Source organism: Prionailurus viverrinus, chromosome B4, assembly GCF_022837055.1.
Source record: "Prionailurus viverrinus isolate Anna chromosome B4, UM_Priviv_1.0, whole genome shotgun sequence".
NCBI classification, from domain to species: Eukaryota; Metazoa; Chordata; class Mammalia; order Carnivora; family Felidae; genus Prionailurus; species Prionailurus viverrinus.
Window position 1 is genome coordinate 123,780,477 of NC_062567.1, and position 19,114 is coordinate 123,799,590.

General features: G+C 41.0%; 1 protein-coding gene across 6 annotated transcripts in view; it reads left to right on the forward strand.

The window, feature by feature from the left end:
- Nucleotides 1–2,451: 2,451 nt before the first annotated feature.
- Nucleotides 2,452–19,114, forward strand: part of RIC8B (RIC8 guanine nucleotide exchange factor B) — a 104,558-nt gene continuing 87,895 nt past the window's right edge. For all 6 annotated transcript variants that reach the window (XR_007153945.1, XR_007153946.1, XR_007153944.1 and 3 more), the window contains exons 1-2: nucleotides 2,452–2,638; nucleotides 11,385–11,432. Coding sequence is in view for 3 of the 6 variants with exons in the window: in XM_047866681.1 (XP_047722637.1) it covers nucleotides 2,555–2,638; nucleotides 11,385–11,432 (132 nt within the window). In the remaining 3 variants the exon portion in view is untranslated. The remainder of the gene's footprint in view (nucleotides 2,639–11,384; nucleotides 11,433–19,114) is intronic.

Genomic DNA, 19,114 nt, shown 5'->3' on the forward strand with positions numbered 1-19,114 from the left:
GCCTAAAAACATAAGCCTATTTCTGGTAAATAGACATTTTGAACACATGTGTAAGACCCTTGTTAAAAGCAACATCTCTACTCAGATACTTTATGCTTGTTAGTGTCCTGTCCTGATGCCCTTGCTCCACAAATAAATATATGGTTACCCAAAAGGCATGTAATACACTACTGGACACAGAGTAGGTACCCAAATACTGTTACTTTATAGCTTGCCGTAGGAGTCCTAGCTCTTATTACTTAGCTTCTCTGAGCCTGTTTTTGTATTTATAAATGGGAAAATAGTACCTTCTTCAATGATACACTGAGATAGTGTATATTAAAATGCAGAAAAAAGCGGGTGCCTAAGTGGCTCAGTTGATTCAGCATCCAGGTCTTGATTTTGGCTCAGGTCATGATCCCAGGGTCATGGGATTGAGCCCCGTGTTGGGCTCTGCACTGAGCGTGGAGCCTGTTTGGGATTCTCTCTCTCCCTCTTTCCTTCTGCCCCTCTCCTCCACTCATGCGCTCTCTAAAAAATAAAAAAAAAGTGTTTTATAAACTGTTAAAAACAATTGCAAGGTATTACTATTACCTAAGGAATGCAGACCGCTCTAAGGGTATTTTTTTAAGAGACAGATTAAAATCTTTCTGCATTAGTTTATCATGGACACAGCACCTACTCCAGTGCCTGGCTCAACAGATATGCTCAATGAGTGTCTGCTGCGTGAAGAGTATAATCCGCAGAAAAATCAAAAGCTCCATGAGCTTAGATTCCATATTTCTTTTTCTCTGCAAATTCCCAGAGCTAACAGAGCATCTGACAGATAGAAGAAGACAATAATTATCAGATGAAAAATTGTTACCCCTCTAGTTCCTCTTCAACACAGCTCAAGAGGTAGACATGGGCAGAAGAGGCACCAAAGACGATTTGGAGTGGAACTGGAAGTTATTTGGAAAATTCACCCACTCTCTAATAGCTTGGGAAAGCAAAAAAGCAGCACTGACTCTTGAGTTCCGTCAAGTTCAGTTTCCAAATTGTGCCATCTTGGTAAATTAATCTATTAACCCCACCGAGACGGTTTGCTCCTCTCAAACTGAGAATAGTACCCACCTCATAGAGTTAAGCACTAGAATGGGAGCTCCATACGGGCAAGGACTTTGAGGCCCACCGCATCTACACTGGACAGTACTGAACTATATCGAACAGTGCCAGACACAGCAGAGGTTCTCAAATACTTGTTGCCTGACGTTGTGAGAAACTGACGGAGAGGACACAGGCACAGTATGTAACAAAATGTTTGCACGTAGTAAACACTCAGCAAACGTGAACCTCTTCCATCTTCACCATCCCCATCACTACCATTACTAGCACATCGGTATTATGTGACTGGCAGATGGAGAGCAGTCACCTTTGGAGAAAGACCCGGATTCAAATCTAATCTAATTCCCCATTTACCAGTTTTGTGACACAGGACATATCACTTAACCTATGCTGGTTCCTTTGGTTCCAGAAAAATCTCCACGTCGTGAGAATCAGATGCTATATGGCAACGACCTAACGCTGAATCTGGAGCCCTCGCGGCACGCGATACGTGGCAGCAACTATTACTAAGGAAAAAAAAAAAAAAATCCCCTTTTCTCCAGATAACTGCCTGCAATTTCCCACATTACTGTAGCTGAATACGTAACATGACCGCAAACAAGGGGAGGAAGGAAAGAATGTCAAAGAGACCGAAACCGCTAATCAAGAAAAAGAGGGAATTAAACCGGTGTTTGACAGTTCCCACCAAGGGGTGCTAGTTTCCCCGACTGTCAACCTGTCCGACCGGCCAAGGCTCGAGCAGGACAACCAGCTCTGATAGGAACAAAAAGGAGGCAGAGCAGACGCTTACACCCTCCCCCTAACGGTCTCTTGGTCGCTAGCCGCTGGCCTCTGGCTGCCGCGGGACTCCCGTTTCCGGCCCTGACCGGACCACAGCTCCCAGCATGCCTTTGGCGGGAAGTCTTTTCCCGCTGGATGACTACTAATCCCGGCATGCCATTCGGTACTCCAGTAAATTAGATGGAAGAGTGGAATGACCCCAATGAGCGCAGGGAATTGTAGTCCATTTAGCTGCTGGCTTTTAGAGGGGCGGGGAAGAGCCGGGTCGCTCTCGTCAGCTGAGGAGAATGATTCATAGAGGAGGGTCAGGAGAGAACAGTTCTGGCTGCGAAAGCCCACTTAAAAGGCCGGACTCTTCCGCGAGGGAGGGAGAGGCAGGAGAGTAAGCGAGGCCTCGGGCCTGACCTCGCCTCAGGCCGCTCGTCAGGCCTCCATCGAGTCCTGGGCCTTGTCGGGGGCGGCCGCGAGGCGCCGGTTGCTGGGGGACCGGTGACGTCGCGGGGTGAAAGTTGAGGGGCGGTGACGTCGGCCCTGCCCGGGCGGAGGCTGGCGGGTTGGAGGCAGGAGGGAGGGAGGGAAGGAGGGAAGGAAGGAAGCTGGGAACGAGCGAGCGAGCGGGGGCGCGAGGCGTTTACCTGGAGGCAGCGGCTTGGGCGCGCTGAGCGGCCGCGGCTCCCCCGCACCTGCGGCCATGGATGAGGAGCGCGCCCTCTACATCGTCCGGGCCGGCGAGGCGGGGGCTATCGAGCGGGTCCTGAGGGATTACAGCGATAAGGTAAAGCGCCCTGGCCCCGGGCGTGCGGTAGAGCACCCCCGGGCCGCCCTCGGGGCTTGCACATCGCATCCCTCCCAACCCCCCTCATTCCGGGGATGCGCGCTGCTCCCCCCAGAAAACGTTTCCGGCTTGGGCATGCGTGTTTGTGCCCCCAGCCTTTCCCGTGCGTGCATCCTGCATCCCCCTGCCCCCACTCTGGCGCCCACTCCTCTGATTCCGGCCCAGCCGACTGTCCCACGGTTCTCCCCCCCAAGCATGCAAGTCACACCCCCAGAATCCGTAGATGTGCGTCTGTGCCCTGTGTCCCACTCTTGAATGCATGAATGCACGCCAGGCTTCCTCACCTGTATGGCATGAAAATCTGTGTTTCCGTGCTTAAACACGGCTCTTGATTAAGCATAAAACGCATCAGCCACGGTGGCAGTTCTTTCTATACCTATAGCACTATATAGTTTTCAAAGCTTGAGGTCTCATATATGGTCTAACTTGATTCTCAGAGTGTTTACGGGGTAGAGGGTGTCATCCTCCCCATTTTATAGATGAGAAAACCGAGGTGCTAAGAACTGAAATCACGCCAAGGTCATGGGCATACTATGTTGTAAGTGGGGGGAGATTCAGACTCCTAGCAATAGCTATTCTTTGTATCGGGTAGCAATAGCTATTCTTTGTATCGGGTTAACAGCTTTCCCATCCAGTATCTCATTTAATTTTGACAGCAGTCCTGTGAGGTTTTATCTCCTTTTGCAATTGAGATTCTGTATCAGTTAAGTAACTTGCCCAAGGTCATACTTGGGAGCTGGGACTCCAGCCTAGGTCTTCAAACCATTCATTGTTCTTTCCACTTTACAGCTCTGCAGTAAAAAGGTATCTTGTTGTAAATCCCAGCCACTTCTTTGAATGTTCCTCCAGGAACCGTTAGCTGTCCATTACTTTTTCTTGCAGGAATTTTACGTGGTCACTTCAAAAGGTAGCACGCCACACCTTTATTCTTCCATTTAGAAGACTACTTTATAGGGATGAGTGACCACTCACTTCTGTGAAAACACACTCAACACCAAGTCGTACCCTAGAGACAGCGCCTTTCTTCCTTTGACTGACTTGTACTCCTAATTTCCCCTTCTGTGTTTGCTGTGTGCCCACCACTGCGCTTTATTACACTTTGTACGATTGACCTGCCAGGGTGCCAGTTCTGCTCTGGGTGGAGAAGATCCCAAAATAAGATACCTTCATTCCCATCGAACCTTCCCCAACAACCCTGTGAGGAAGTGGTAGTATTCCCCATTTCACAAATGACATTTAGGATAATGTTGCCGTTGAGAGATGGGGCTAAGATTCCAATCTCGGTTTTCTAATTGCTCTTTCTACAGTACTATGCTACTTTCTTTGGGAGTATGGATGGATGGATTCAGTTCTGTTCGTATCTTAGCTCCTTCACTTTCTTTTTTTTTTTTTTTTATTAAAAAAAATTTTTTTTTAATGTTTATTTATTTTTGAGACAGAGAGAGACAGAGCATGAACAGGGGAGGGGCAGAGAGAGAGGGAGACACAGAATCTGAAATGGGCTCCAGGCTCTGAGCCATCAGCCCAGAGCCCGACTCGGGGCTCGAACTCACAGACCGTGAGATCATGACCTGAGCCGAAGTCGGACGCTTAACCGACTGAGCCACCCAGGCGCCCCATCTCCTTCACTTTCTAATATGCTTTATTGTTGCATATCTGCCTAATTTGGGAGAAATTCACTTGATACATGGGTGTTCATATTACGGAGATGATATTCATTTAACTTGATTTAAAAAAAGATCAGAGGCAGCTACAAACTAATGCTCAAAAGAAAGAAATAGTGTTGAATCAACTAGTATTTATTTTGCAGTTACTATATGCCAGATATCTAGCAATCAGTAGGAACTTTCTTCTTTAGGGACAGGAGGAGGAAAAACCTCTAACTGGATCTTACCACCTTCTTCAATATTTCTCCTTCCCTCCAAGACTAAACTGATTAGAACTCCAGATTTGCTTCCTTGAGTCTACCTCTTCCCCTCCTTGATCTCCCTCCAGGTTGCTTTCCGCACACCACTCCTGGCCAACTGCTATCAGAGCTTAAGTTCTGGACATCTCCAGCTCCCCTTTCACACTGGGAATGTTTTTAGAGTTGTAATGCCCAGTGTATATTATTTAAGATGCTATTCCTGAAGTAGTTTTTGGGCCAAGCCTCAGAATGCTCTGACTTGATGTGAACCGGGTCAGTCAGCTCCTTCAGAAAAGAGCGCTCCTGTTTAATGCTGATTATGGTAGGGCTAGCATACCAAGAAAATAGCTGAGGTTCATGTTGTTGGTGGGGCTTTGCTCCTCAAGGCGAGAGAGACCTTGGAGGCAGATGAATAGGAAGGGAAAGTATGATTGCGGTGGTCTGGCAATAAGAATGGGGAGGTGGAATTAAATTGCCCAGCTCTATGGGATATGGAGTCTGAGATCCTGAAAAAGTAGCTGAACACTGTGCGCTTTGTTTTTCTTACCTGGAAAAAATGGATTTGAGAAATGTTTAGAATGAGAGGTGATTGTGGGGCATTGAGGAGTCCAACCAAGAACAGGAATGAATCATGTACAGAGAAAGTGATTGGGTCATTGTTTAGGGGAGGAGGTTCTTTATGCTACTTTATTTCTCTAATAAAGCCAGAATTTGAGACAGTTCTAGAAATATGGTATACACATTTGAATAGGATATGTCAATATCTTGGACCATGTAAGAGGACTTTTTGCTTTCCACTTGGAGGTTGAGTTCTGACTCTTTGAGTTCGTTCCACAGATTTTTGCAGAGGAGCATGTTTAATGGCTCAAGATGGTGGAAAGAAGGTAGAATTTAGAGTCAGATAAATCTTGGTTCAAATCTTCCTTTTATTGGCTTTATGACTATGGATTTGTTATTTTAAGCCTGGGTCATGGCTTCCTTATCTGTAAAATAGGGATAATATTACCTAACTTATGCACCTTTAATTAACTGAAGTTTAATGCTGCACACTGAGCACAGGGCACCTAGGAGGCGTTTACTCAGTGAATTATAGTTCTAATAGATCAAGGTACTCAAGACGTCTTGTGGCCATAGCACAGGCTCTGGAGCCAGACTGCCTGACTCTGATCTTCAACTTAACCATCCATGTAGCCTCAGACAAGTTAACTTAACTTTGCTGTGCCTCAATTTCCTTACCTGTCAAACAGGGACAATAATAGTACCTACATCATAGATTTGTTGTCAGGATTAAATGAGTTATATGTCTAAAGCCCTTGAAACAGTGCCTGGCACCGAAGAAGAACCCCTAACTTTAGAACAACAAAGGCCGAATTAAACATGTAGCACTGAGTTGATTTAGCCTGATAAAAATAATTGGGGAGTATACTCCATAACTTCTCATTTTCCTTGACCCTTACATTTTCTAACGGGCAGCAAAATACCTTGTACCATGTTTAGAGCCACAGTTACCTATCTGGCTCCAGGTAACAACATCTAATTTCTGTGTTAAAGAGACTGTAATTTTCGAGCCTTCTTGCTTCATTCACTGACTCTTGTTATCCTGGGGAGAGGGAAGATCTACTATCCCAGGAAAAATTAAACTTGTCTGTTTCTCGAGGGCATAATACAAGTTGACCCAACATAGGAAAGTATTAAAAAACAAATAGGAAGAGTGGTTGATCTTTTCCATTTGTCTCAATTCACCTGTTAACCTTTATTGAGTGCTTGCTATGTACTATGTATTATCTGTCCTAAGCACTTTCACATATCATCACATCTAATCCTCTTATATCAAAACTTACGAGGGAGATAGAAGTATTCTCTTTTGCAAGGGGAATAGGAAATTGAGGTTCATAAAGACAAGGTGACTATGAGCTCAAGGGCACATAGCTAGAAGTAGGTTCATGTTGCCTTTACGCTGTCTATTCTGTGTTTTTGAGCACAGAAGAGCAAAAGGTGTTCAGGACCAGTACGTTACTTTCTTTGGTTACTGTTGGGTCCTAATCACCTCCATTCTAGTTATAGAATGAGCTGTTAATTATGGGAGGTATGTATTGTTCTAGTCTAGGCTGTCCAAGCTCCTCCTCCTCCTTCAGGGCCTGCTCTGATACAGATTTAATAGAGAGATTGGTTACCATCATTATGATTATCACAACAAACAGTGATCAAGGGCTCTGAGGTGTACAATATCTTAGTTCCTTGAATCACAAGTTATTTAGACTAGAAGGACTCTCAAAGGTAATTGGATCTATCCCCTTCAGTTAATAGGTGAAGAAACTGAGGCCTAGAGTCATCAACTATAATGATAGCCAGAGAGATGGCTTGATAGCCTTAAAAGCCACCTGGGCATATAATTACCTTATAACAAGCTCCAACAGGATTTCGTTTTGGAAATGTGGCAAATTTATGGCCAAATTAAAGGCAAAAGTTATTTCAGATACAATCAGGTAGGTCTCCAAGAGTAGTCCTCATAAGAGAGGAAGATAACACTGATAGCAGTGAGGTCTTCATTGATCGGGACCTAATATTGAGACAGTTCTAGAAATACAGTCTACACATTTGAATAGGGTATGTAAATATACTGGACCATGTAAGAAGACTTTTTGCTTTCCACTTTGGGGTTGAGTTCCGACTCTGAGCTCATTCCACACATTTTTGCAGAGGAGCATGTTTAGTGAGCTGTTCCTTTGTTATACCTTGTTCTTGTTTCCAGATTGAAATTCTATAACCTCAGTTACTGGTGTTTAGTTCTAGAAGTAACCTCTATTTGTGAAATACAGCACAACATGTACACACACACCACCCCGGTTAAGCTAATTCCCTTGTATCAGTACTTTTGAGTGTATCTTCTGAAATATGAAATAACTCCTAGTTCTCTAATAGGTATTTGGCCAGATGCCACATCATAGGCCATGCTATAATAACAATAGTGGCCACTTACTGAACACCTGCTATGTGCAAGGTGCCATACATAAAAGATAAGGAAACTCTGACAGGTAGTAAAGTTGAATAACTTGACCAAGGTCACACTTTTAGTAAGCAGCTGGACTGGACTCAAACCCATTGCTGTCTGCCTCCTGAGCCTGAGCTTTTTAGAGCCTACTCATAGGATATAAAAACCTATGGGGAGGAGTCCTTGTGAGTCTGGCGTGTCACAGAGCTGTTCCTAGTTTACTTGGTCTCTAAATTGAACAATGGTTTTACTCTTTAGTTTATATTTGACTTGTTGCTCCTGTTCATCTGGAAATTAAGCACATAAAGAAGGTGAGGTGGTTGACTGTTGGCTAGCAGTTCTATAAAGGTATTTATAGCCAGAAATGCTAGTTCCCCTTCCCTTCTCTTTCAGCCTTAGAAAGGAGAGAGTAAGGGTTAGAAGTACTGAATAGGTTAGGTATGATCTAAGTTGTATAAAAGAAACCAGCCTTAGAGAAGCCAACATCTTTGGATCCAAACAATCTTGGGGGGTTGAGCTTCTGAATAGATTGGCACATTCAAAATTCAATTTGTATTGCTTCACATGCCAGTATATTTTCTAATTTTTTAAGCCCTCATGCTAGTTAGGGCTTTTGAAAGCTTTTTTCTTTCTTTCTTTCTTTCTTTCTTTCTTTCTTTCTTTCTTTTTTGCTTTCTTTCTTTCTTTTTTTTTTTTTTTTTTTGGTAACGTTGTGGTTTTATGAGAGGATCAGCCTTGCATTTAAAAGCAACAGAAAATTTAGTCCTTGGTACTATTCAAAATTTTCACCATGAGGGGCGCCTGGGTGGCTCAGTCGGTTAAGTGTCCGACTTCGGCTCAGGTCATGATCTCACGGTCCGTGAGTTCGAGCCCCGCGTCGGGCTCTCTGCTGACAGCTCAGAGCCTGGAGCCTGTTTCTGATTCTGTGTCTCCTCTCTCTCTGACCCTCCCCTGTTCATGCTCTGTCTCTCTCTGTCTCAAAAATAAATAAACATTTAAATCTTTAAAAAAAATTTTTTTTTCACCATGAAAGATTAATTCTACATGGAAACTGTTTAAAAGATATTTTTATAACTTAATGAAAATCTTTCCAAAAGATGATTTATTTCTCTATGCCTTTATCATAGATGCCAGACAAAGTTGAGGAGAACCACTGTATTGGCGACTAGGTTCATTTATTGCAGATAATTTATGGAATTAATATTTCACATATAATGGCAAAAAAGCCATAGCTTTTTTGGTTTCTAAGTGCAATTTATTTTCATTTGTATTGGACTTTTACTAAGCTTCAGTTTACAACCTTAGCCTGATGTCTGTTGTTTCTTTATCTTTTATCTAGAGTTAGTTTTTACTAAACCTCATGTCTATAAATTCCCCAGTTATAACCTTCAGATTTACAACTTGTTCTTCCTTTTTTCTTTCTTTCCTTGTTCATTCATTGGTTTATCTTTTATTTTTAATATTTCCCTTTTAATTATAAAAATACTGCACCAACAATGATTTTGTCAAAAAAAATCACCAGATATTTCACTCTACAGTTGCTTTTATTATTTTTTTAAGGTTTATTTATTTTGAGAGAGAGAGCACGCATGAGTGTGCATGAGCAGGGGAGAGACAGAGAGAGAAGGAGAGAGGGAATCTGAAGCAGGCTGCGTGCTGTCAGCAGGAGCCCAATGTACGACTTGATCTCACTGTGAGATCATGACCTGAGCTGAAATCCAGAGTCAGACGCTTCACTGACTGAGCCACTCAAGTGCCCCCCAGTTGCTTTTATTTTTGCATTTCAACACTCAAGCCTTTAATGCATCCGTATACATATGTAGGTACTGTCATTGTAGACACCTAGCTTGGTGTTTTACTATTTTTCCACTGATGCCATTATAAGTAATTTTCCATGTTGTTAACAGAGATTTTTAGCCATCTTTTTTTTTATTGCAATATAATATTTTATCAGGTGGATGCACAGCAGTTTATTTCATCAGTCTCCTGTTGTTAGATATTCAGTTGTCTCTTTCTTCCATAATATTAGATAACACTGCAGTGAATATGCTTACATATATGACTTTACTCTCCTTCTGGATGATTTCATTAAGATAAATTCCTACAAGTAGAAGTTCTGAGTGAAAGGATGTGAATATCTTCATGTTTTCTTGTATGTGTTGCCAAATTACTTTCCCTTTTAAAGTTTATGTCAATTTATACTGCTGCCAGCAATTTTGCACCTGGATTATTGATGCCCATTTCTTAGAAGGCTTTATGTCCTCAGTCTTGCTCTCTCCTTTGATCTGGCCTGAAAGCAACAGCCCAAAATATTCTCCCAGAATGCTGTACTGTTCACACCTAACTCTGTCTTCCTTGGTTGCCTATCACCTGTCTGCCAGTTTAGGTATAAATTTTTAAATCCAAGCCATCTAACCACCTAACATCATCTATTTTAATTGTTTTGCAAACCATATGTGAAGCAGCCTCTCTTCAGTTTCTTCAAACAACCCTTCTTTCTTACCTCAGTCTTCCCTCTGACCATTTCTTACATTCAGAACCACTTCTCTGTCAGCATTTCTCCATCTCACTTAATTTCAAAAATTGCTTCTTCTGCAAAGCTGACGACACAGAACCACCTGTAATGATGATATCTTTAGTACTTTGTGTACTTAACTCCTGATGAGTTGCTAATAAATGTCAGTGTGACCAATGAGAAAAATACAAAAACAAACACAAAACAAAGATGTTCAGTGGAGATTGCTTTTAAAGGAAAAGTCAAGATTCATAAGAGCACTAGGTTCCCCTGAATAAAACTTGAGAAAAGAATGAGAAATTTTGTGCTCAATTTTTGGGTCCTATCACTGTTTCTGTGGCTGTGGGCAAGTCAACTTACTCCATCCTCTGTTTAAGCTACAGAGTGGAAAATATAGTGTTGCCAATCATCTCAGGAGAGTCATGACACTTTGTTCGCTTCTGGTTATTTTTTTCCTCAATATCATTGGCGTCATAATCATTATAATCCTAATATTTACTGAGTGTTTACTATGTGCCAGGCACTGAGATGGTATATATATATGCCTTTGCTGTTTTAACCCTAACAGCAGCTCAGAGAACTAGGTATCCCCTCTATTCACATGAGAAATCCATTGATAGAGATTTTGTTACTTGCTCTGCTAATTAGTGGTAGAGCCATAATTTAAACCTTAATTCTTACAGAATTACTTTTCTGAAATACCAGTCTATCAAATCTCTTCCCTGTCTACAATTCCCTGATCATTTCTTAGTGCATATGAAAAAGAAAGTACAAACTCAGCAACATTGGAAGACCCTTCCAAATTTCTGTCCAGTTTACTTTTCCATTCTCTTCTTTCTCTACTCTCCCATCCCCTCACATGTCCTATATTTCACTCCGGCAGAGCTGTTTATTTCACAAATATATCATACCATTTCACCATATCTGAGTCTTTGTTTCTGTCTGTAGAGTGCTTTCCATTTGCCTCCTGGAAAACTCCTATTCATCCCCCAAGGTCCAGTTCAGATGCTCTGTACTCTATGCAAAGCATTCCAGATCTTCCTGGGTAGAGTTAGTGGCTTGGTACTCTATGTTCTTTTGTCTGTTTTTCTGCTGTAGTCTTTCACACTGCTTTATAATTATTTGCTTACATGCCTATCTCTCTTGCTTCAGTACGAGTGTTGAAATACGATATGGAAAGGCAAGATTTTTACAAAGATACCTTTTAAATATAGCTGCAATTAAAACTCCGTGTATTTAAAATGACATTGTTTCCCTTTTTTCCCCCCCTCAGCATAGGGCTACTTTCAAATTTGAATCAACAGATGAAGATAAAAGAAAGGTAAGCCTTGGTGTTACCGTGTGTGTGGGGGCGGGGGGGTATGTGTGTGTTTCATTCATGGACTTTCTAAACAGTGAACTTGTTTTTATCTGATGATTGTTTAGTTTTTTGGGTTCCTTTCAGTTTGTTTTTAGGAACTGAGAAAAAGACAAGTACCAAGGTTAGTATGGATTACACACAACTTTTCTCCTGTTCCATCTCCACAGGACCATTATGCTTGCGTAAATCAGGGGAATGGGAACAGTTCAAAGGGGACTCTCTCCGTATCTTCTCACCTCCAGAGCTTGACTTTATTTGGTAATAGACCTATAGATTGCCCAAAACGTGTTGTTGATGTTGTGAAACTTGGCTTTGGCTTAAGTTTTGGGAAAGCAGCTGTTGATGCTGCTGCCCCTCAACTACACGTTGTTCCCTGTACTGGCAGTTATTTGTGTTGTCAGCAATTGTCTCGGTCACTGACTTAACAGGCATAGAGAAAAATGGGAGTCAAGAGACTTGCCAGTAGATGAGTTATTATAAGAAAGGGTGCATCTGAGATATGGTCATATAATGCTATGTTTGCCGGTTGGGGTTGCCTGTGGTTGCTTTGCTTAGCTGATTAGAGCATGATGCTAAAGGAGAAGGCTACCAATTCCCCACGAGCATTTTGCTCAGCCCCATACATCTATCCCTGACCTTACAAATGTCAAGACCCAAGTGAGAGGGCATGATTGAGTGTAAACCTATCACTGCTGCTGAAAAAATAGCTTAAATCCAGTACTTTGTTGGAAGTGGTTTGATAATACCTTGAAATCATCCCTTTATTTACCTCCACCCCTACCTAATGTCTGCATTTTGCTCATTTTACCTCTTAAGATTCCTTTAGTACACTCTCTCCTTCATCCCCGCCCTAATGCAAGCCTTCATCTGAGTTCTGTACCAGTTTCCTAATCGTTCTTTTTCCAGTTATATGCCCTTTCAGTCCATTGTCCATAATTCTAAAACAACATGATCTTGTCATTCCCATCCTTAAAACTCTTGAGTGACTTCCTTTGCCTAGAGAATAAGGTCAAGTATCTTAACATGGTATACTACATGTGCAGTGATCTGATCTCTGCCCACTTTCGCAGCCTATTGCTTACTATTCTCTGTTGTATTTTGTGCTTTAGCAATATGCTTCAGCTGTATATACATACACATCCCTTCTGTTTCTTACTTCCTAACTTTGTATATGTTGTTTTCTACCTAGAATGCCCTCTCCTTCTTGTATACCTCTTCCTCTTTTTACCTGGTTAATTCTTACTCAGCTCTAGGAGCACCTCCTTCAGGAAGCCTCCTCTAGCATTCTGTCAGGGCGAAGTACCTCTCCAGTGTTCCCATAAAATTCTATGTATATCTCTAACACTATACTTATATATTGTCTCTTAATTATGTATTGACATTTCTCATTGTTACACCCTGCAAACTCTAATGATAGATACTGTTATATATCTTTATATCCTTGACATCTAGAGTGCCCAGCACATAATAGGTACTCAAAAAGTATTTATTGAATGAGTGACACGGGGTATAAACTTTGGAGGTTAAACATTTTCTTTTGGATTTGAACAATGTAAACAAGACTAGAGTGCATTGTAGAATGGATTCTCAACTAGAGATACGCTGTTTGGAGAGCATTTTCAAGATAGGCCTACTCAGGCCTGACTCCTTATCTCCTAAGTCAGAATTTGGGAGGTGGAATCCAGGCATGTGTATTTTTATAAATGATCTTCAGGAAATAAGTACTCACATTTGGTGGCAGTGCAAAATGGCCACAATCCGTATGGAACAGAAATGGCACTATCTACCAAAATTATAGATGCATTTTGCCCTTTGGCCAAGCAATGTCACTTTTAGAAATCTATTTTGTGGATAGGTAGAACCAGGTAAGCAAAGCTTCATTGAAGCACTATACATAATAGCAAATGATTAGAAGCAAACAAGTCTCCAGAAATCAGGGAGTATTTGAAGAACTAGGGTGCATCTGCATAATGGAATATTATGATGTAGGAAAGAGAGGAAGAAGGGGAGGGGGAGAAGGAGAGAGACAGGTATGTGTTAATGGGACAGAGAGTTAAGTGGGGGAAAAAAGCAAGGTGTTAACCTATTTTTTTTACACACTCATGATAGGTATTCAGGTGAGGGAGGCAGCTACTATTTTGATTTTATTTGAGAGAATCCATACTATATCTGTTGATTCATTGTGTCTTGGGGCTCTGACACTAGAATCTTTGATAGTACTTTTACTGGTTTAAATAAGTACATTAGGTGGTGCTTGGGTGGCTCAGTCATTAAGCATCCAGCTCTTGATTTCAGCTCAGGTTATGATCTCATGGTCTGTGAGATTGAGCCCCTAGTCAGGCTCTGTGCTGACAGTGTGGAGCCTGCTTGGGATTCTCTCTCTCCCTGTCTCTCAGCCCCTCCCCTTCCTGTGCACATCAAGGGGAGGGGTGTGGGGAACTCTCTCAAAATAAATAAACTTTAAAAATAAGTAAGTAAGTAAGTACATTAAGACAGGGATTCCCCCCATTTCATATAAGTTTCAGTTGAGGGAGAATAATTTCCCACTCAGTTGTTAATAAAGCATGTGTATTTTCTGTAAGATTGTAGCAAAACCTAACATTTCAAAGTATTGTCTTTTACTGCCTGCTAGGTCTTTGGAGACAGTAACTCCTATACTCCTGTTATTTGCAGTGATAGTGTGTAGATTTCTGCTTCCTGGGAGGTCTGATAATAAACAAATCCAGGGGGCCCCACCCCGGGTGGCTCAGTCGGTTGGGCGTCCGCCTTCAGTTCGGGTCATGATTTTGCAGTGGCGAGGTGGGTCCCCCGTTTAGGGCTCTGTGCTGACAGCTCAGAGCCTGGAGCCTGCTTCAGATTCTGTGTCTCCCTCTCTCTCTCTGCCCCTCCCCCACACATGTGCTCGCTCTCTCTTTCTCTCTCTCTCTCAAAAATAAATAAGCATTAAAAAAAAAATTTTTTTTAATCAAATTAGGGACCTAGCTAGCTATGGCAGAGCGTAGGTAAAGAAAATCATTTTAGTCTCCAAGTGTTAAAATCATTAGTGACTTTTTCATGTCTAAGGCCCTAAAAACTTGAAATGCTCTAAAGGATCCACATCCTAACAGCTTTTTAGGTTCTCAGTGTAGAGAGACATTGACTAGTAGGCATGCCTCCACATTAACCCTGGAGGAACTCAAGTTACTGTCCAGTTTGTTTTGCTGCCCTAGTTCTCTTTTCCTCTTTCCTAAGCATGTCTCTGGAGCCTTCTGCCAACAGCTTTTTGGTAATAGCATCATGCCTTTCGATAAACTACAGGTGCTGTCTTCCTGAAAAACGCAATACCTTTCGTCTGAAAACTTTTATGACAACTTAGAAGTAAATGTAAGGGAACAGACAGAGCCTCTCAAAAAATAAAACTTGGGGGGCGCCTGGGTGGCGCAGTCGGTTAAGCGTCCGACTTCAGCCAAGTCACAATCTCGCGGTCCGTGAGTTCGAGCCCCGCGTCAGGCTCTGGGCTGATGGCTCAGAGCCTGGAGCCTGTTTCCGATTCTGTGTCTCCCTCTCTCTCTGCCCCTCCCCCGTTCATGCTCTGTCTCTCTCTGTCCCAAAAATAAATAAACGTTGAAAAAAAAAAAAAATTTTTTTTAAAAAAAAAAATAAATAAAACTTGGTTATAATGAGCTTTTTAAGAAATGGTTATATATTAATGATCCTTAGACCTAATTGCTAACACTTATGTAGTGTTTGCATTTTTACAAAGATTTGCTTTGCAACAGTAATGCACTAATGCTGTAAGTATGGTGTGAATATCACCATCCCTATTTTATGGATAAGAAAACTGGGGCTTACATTAATGACACCTTGCTAACACTCCCGTGACTAGTAAGTAGTGGATCCTCAAATAGAGAATAGATTTTCTGACTGTATATTTCAGAAGGTTTGAAATTATGACTCAATACCTTGTTTTATCTCTTATTTAATTCTTTGAGACACCATTTAGGCAACTAGACTTAAATTGGAAAGTAGCAAAGAAAATTAGCAAAAAGGAGTGCTTAAGATTTTCCAGAGAAGTAAAGTCAGATACAACTGTTATATTTTACATATAATGTAAATAGTTCCAGGTGCATGTGGATCATTGTATATTTGGTTATAAGCATCTGTACTTATTGAAGTATTTGCATTCCTTCCTCTACCTCTAGGCTGTGGTTGTTTATTTGCACATAAACAAATATATCAATCATGCAAATAGGTAGGATGGGGGGAAGTATGATGAATAATCTGAAATTTACATCAGAGGAAATGAAAGCTCTTATACTGGCTTCTAAAACACAACTCATCTCAAGTCCAATAGAGTGCTAATTGCACTAAATGTTGAAAAATACATGTCATAAAATGAGTAAAAGAATTGCAGCTCTTTTACCTGAAAGATAAGAATACAGCTATATCAAATATGGAAAACCTCAGTTGTTGTTTGAGATAAATCTTTGTGTATATAGTGATTTTCCTTAAAAGAGTGAAGTTGAAAATAGCCAAATTTCAAGCATTTATGTCATTAGCTTTAAATTCACACAGATAAGCCCATTTTCTATAATGGCAGAGGATAATTGCTGAGTTGAGAACTCTTTGAGAACAAGAACTCTGGCTTAGTTTTGTTTATATTTTCAGCCCCCAACACTGCATGTGGCATAAAATAGGCACCTATAGTAAACACCTGTTAAATAAATGGAGGGAACTTGGAGATTGAGTGGAGGCCAGAATTCCCGTTACTTGTACAATATTGTTTGACTTTGAATTTGGTATTCTCCTAATTATACAGCAGAATCTCAATGTAATGTTTAACGTGAAAAAAAAATGGATATAAAAGTATTTATACAGGATGATCACAGTCATGCAAAAGTAATAAAAACTGTTCAAAGAAAAATGACTATAAAGAAATTTGCTAAATGGTGGCTATCTGATTTTTCTTTCCCTATTCTGTATTTTAAACTTTTTTCTTGTTTATTGTAGATGACATTTTTCTTTCCCTATTCTGTATTTTAAACTTTTCTATTATAGATTATAATGATTTAATAACATGATAATTATAGGAGCGCCTGAGTGGCTCAGTTGGTTAAGTTAAGTATCTGACTTCGTTTCTTGTCATGATCTTGCAGTCTGTGGGTTCAAGCCCCGTGTCAGACTCTTTGCTGACAGCTCAGAGCCTGGAGCCTGCTTCAGATTCTGTGTCTCCCTCTCTCTCTGCCCCTCACCTGCTCACACTCCGTCTCTCTTTCAAAAATAAACAAACATTTAAAAAAATAGATGTTATTAAATATAAATAAAAAATAAAATATAAAATATGTTATAATTATATAACATATGTTATATATCTTTCTATAGTAATGTGATTAGTGGCATAAGCAAAGACCAATAGATACTTTTTTCGAAATCATTTATTTTCTATAAAATTGAGCATTCTTGATTATCTTATATATTCCTTTGGAGGGGAACATAAAAAAATGTTACTGGTTTGGAAAATATTGCTTGTGGAGCCAGTTTATGGTATGAAATAAATTTATATGAACATGAAAGTTCATTCCATCATTTGAGATTTTCTTCTTTTTACTTCACCCACCCCAGACTTGGATGTACTTGGCATATTAGTAGAGATCTCTGTAGTCTACAAATAATTTTTCAGTAATTCCTGTGTGCCAAGTCCTGTGTTAGACTTTGGTTGCTAAATTGGCTATTTGCCTATGGTGTGTGGTTTGGCACTTTCTCAGCTACAGATGCATACTGAAGATTGCCATTGTAGACTCTAGAAAATGAGCAGGTAAATTTCCATATTAGAGTCCCCTAAGGAAAATGTACCAAGATAGAACCAGCAGTTCTATACTGTGAATCCCTGCTTAGGAATAGCTCAAGACATGGATGCTTGTTCTGAAAGCCCTTTACACTTATTTTAGTTACTTGAAATTGTTAAACTCCCCAGTTTTCACTAAAGCAGAATGAGCTTTGTATGCCCTGTAAATTTGACTCAAATTTTGATGTCTCACCTTAGGGAATACTTTGATACATGATGCAAGCACAGTTTTTATTTAGAAGACAGTAACTTTAAAGATAATCATTTTCAACATCTTGATTTCTTTAAAACTCTCTCACACACACAACCAAAAGCATCCTAAACCTTTTACTTTTCAAAGTTCCTGTCCAGCTGGAATCTGGCATAAAACTTTACTAGAAGGGCTAAATTGTATCATAGACCAGGGTGAATGCCTCATAGTAGTTCAAAATAATTTAAACTTCTTTTCAGACTCCTTTTTTTATTTTAGATGTTTGCCAAGGCATTGAAAGACTAAATGTAGGGAGAAAGAACAAAACAGCTCTTCTGACTTAGCAAGCCATAGATGTGGCAGCCCATACATGATCTTTGGATCATTTTTTGAGATTTATTTCTCAGAATAATAATAATATCTCCAATTTGTACTTAAGAGTTTCAGATTCATTTTCTCTTACCAGAAAAACTCATCCAGAAGTTCCACTTCCAGTGATGACAGTGTGAGGAGTTCTACAGACCTGTTTCCCACTAAAATGGGTGACTATTATTTTTAAAAAACAACCATTTAAAGTCCCTGGAAATAGTCCACAGAGCATAGTCATTGAAGAAATATTCAAGAAAATTTACTAAAACTTAGTAAGAAAAGTGAAAGTCTGTGGTATTTAAACTGAGACCTGCTCCCTCCCTTCCTCCTATTAGCTGAGCAAGATGGAAACTGTCCTCTAAACTGATGCATTCAAGAATATAGAGCTCCCTCTTTCCTCTTTTTTCAGGTAGAAGGCTGTTTTCCCAGTAGAGATGTACGATTAACATTTCTCATCCTGCCCCTGCTACCTGTTGCTGAGACTAAATTCTAGGTGAGGGCAGCTGAGAGGTAGGGTCCCCCCTCCTTTAACCCGGCCCACACTCACGGGACAGAGTCTATACAATGGATATGGCACCACTGAAAATAGAGGAGCCCCATTTGCCCTTGGCCTTGGCTTGTGGGATGTAGATTCTACTCTGGGAGAGGCAAGCTGAGGATATCTGGGGTTGCTGCTCCCCTATCCCCTCAAATCAGCTCCCAAGGAGGTGTCACCCAGGGAAAAGCATGACATTGTCTTTGTCCCGGCATCAGAACCAGGACTCCAAAATTTTACCCAGAGGAACAAGCAGATCTTATAACAGAGATCTCTGAATCTCTCCCCAAAGGAACCAACATCATTTGCAACAGAGTGTGAAGTTCATGCCTAAGGGTGCGGGTTGTGGAGAAAGGAGGAATTGGAGGGAGATTGATAGATTCATTGGACATATAGGCTAGCCAGAAGATGGGCTAGTTTTCTAGAGAGAAAAGGAGAAAGAAACAGCTGGGAGGAACCCTCCTGTGGTTAGAACAAACCTTAAATACTGACCTCAGAGACTATCCCTTCAAAGGAGCCCTAATAGATTGGTTCAGTTTGTGGAACAATTTATGCCCAGGACATTGTTGAAGACAGTATATCAATCAGCTGGTAGTTAGTGGAACTTAGCCAGCTGGGTGTGGTCAGGAAAAAGAAGGTCAAAGAGAGGCCAGCCAAAGCCACTGTCATTTTAGGATGACTGTGGCATAACCAAGGGTGAGCCCCCTGAAGAGGAACATCTGTAG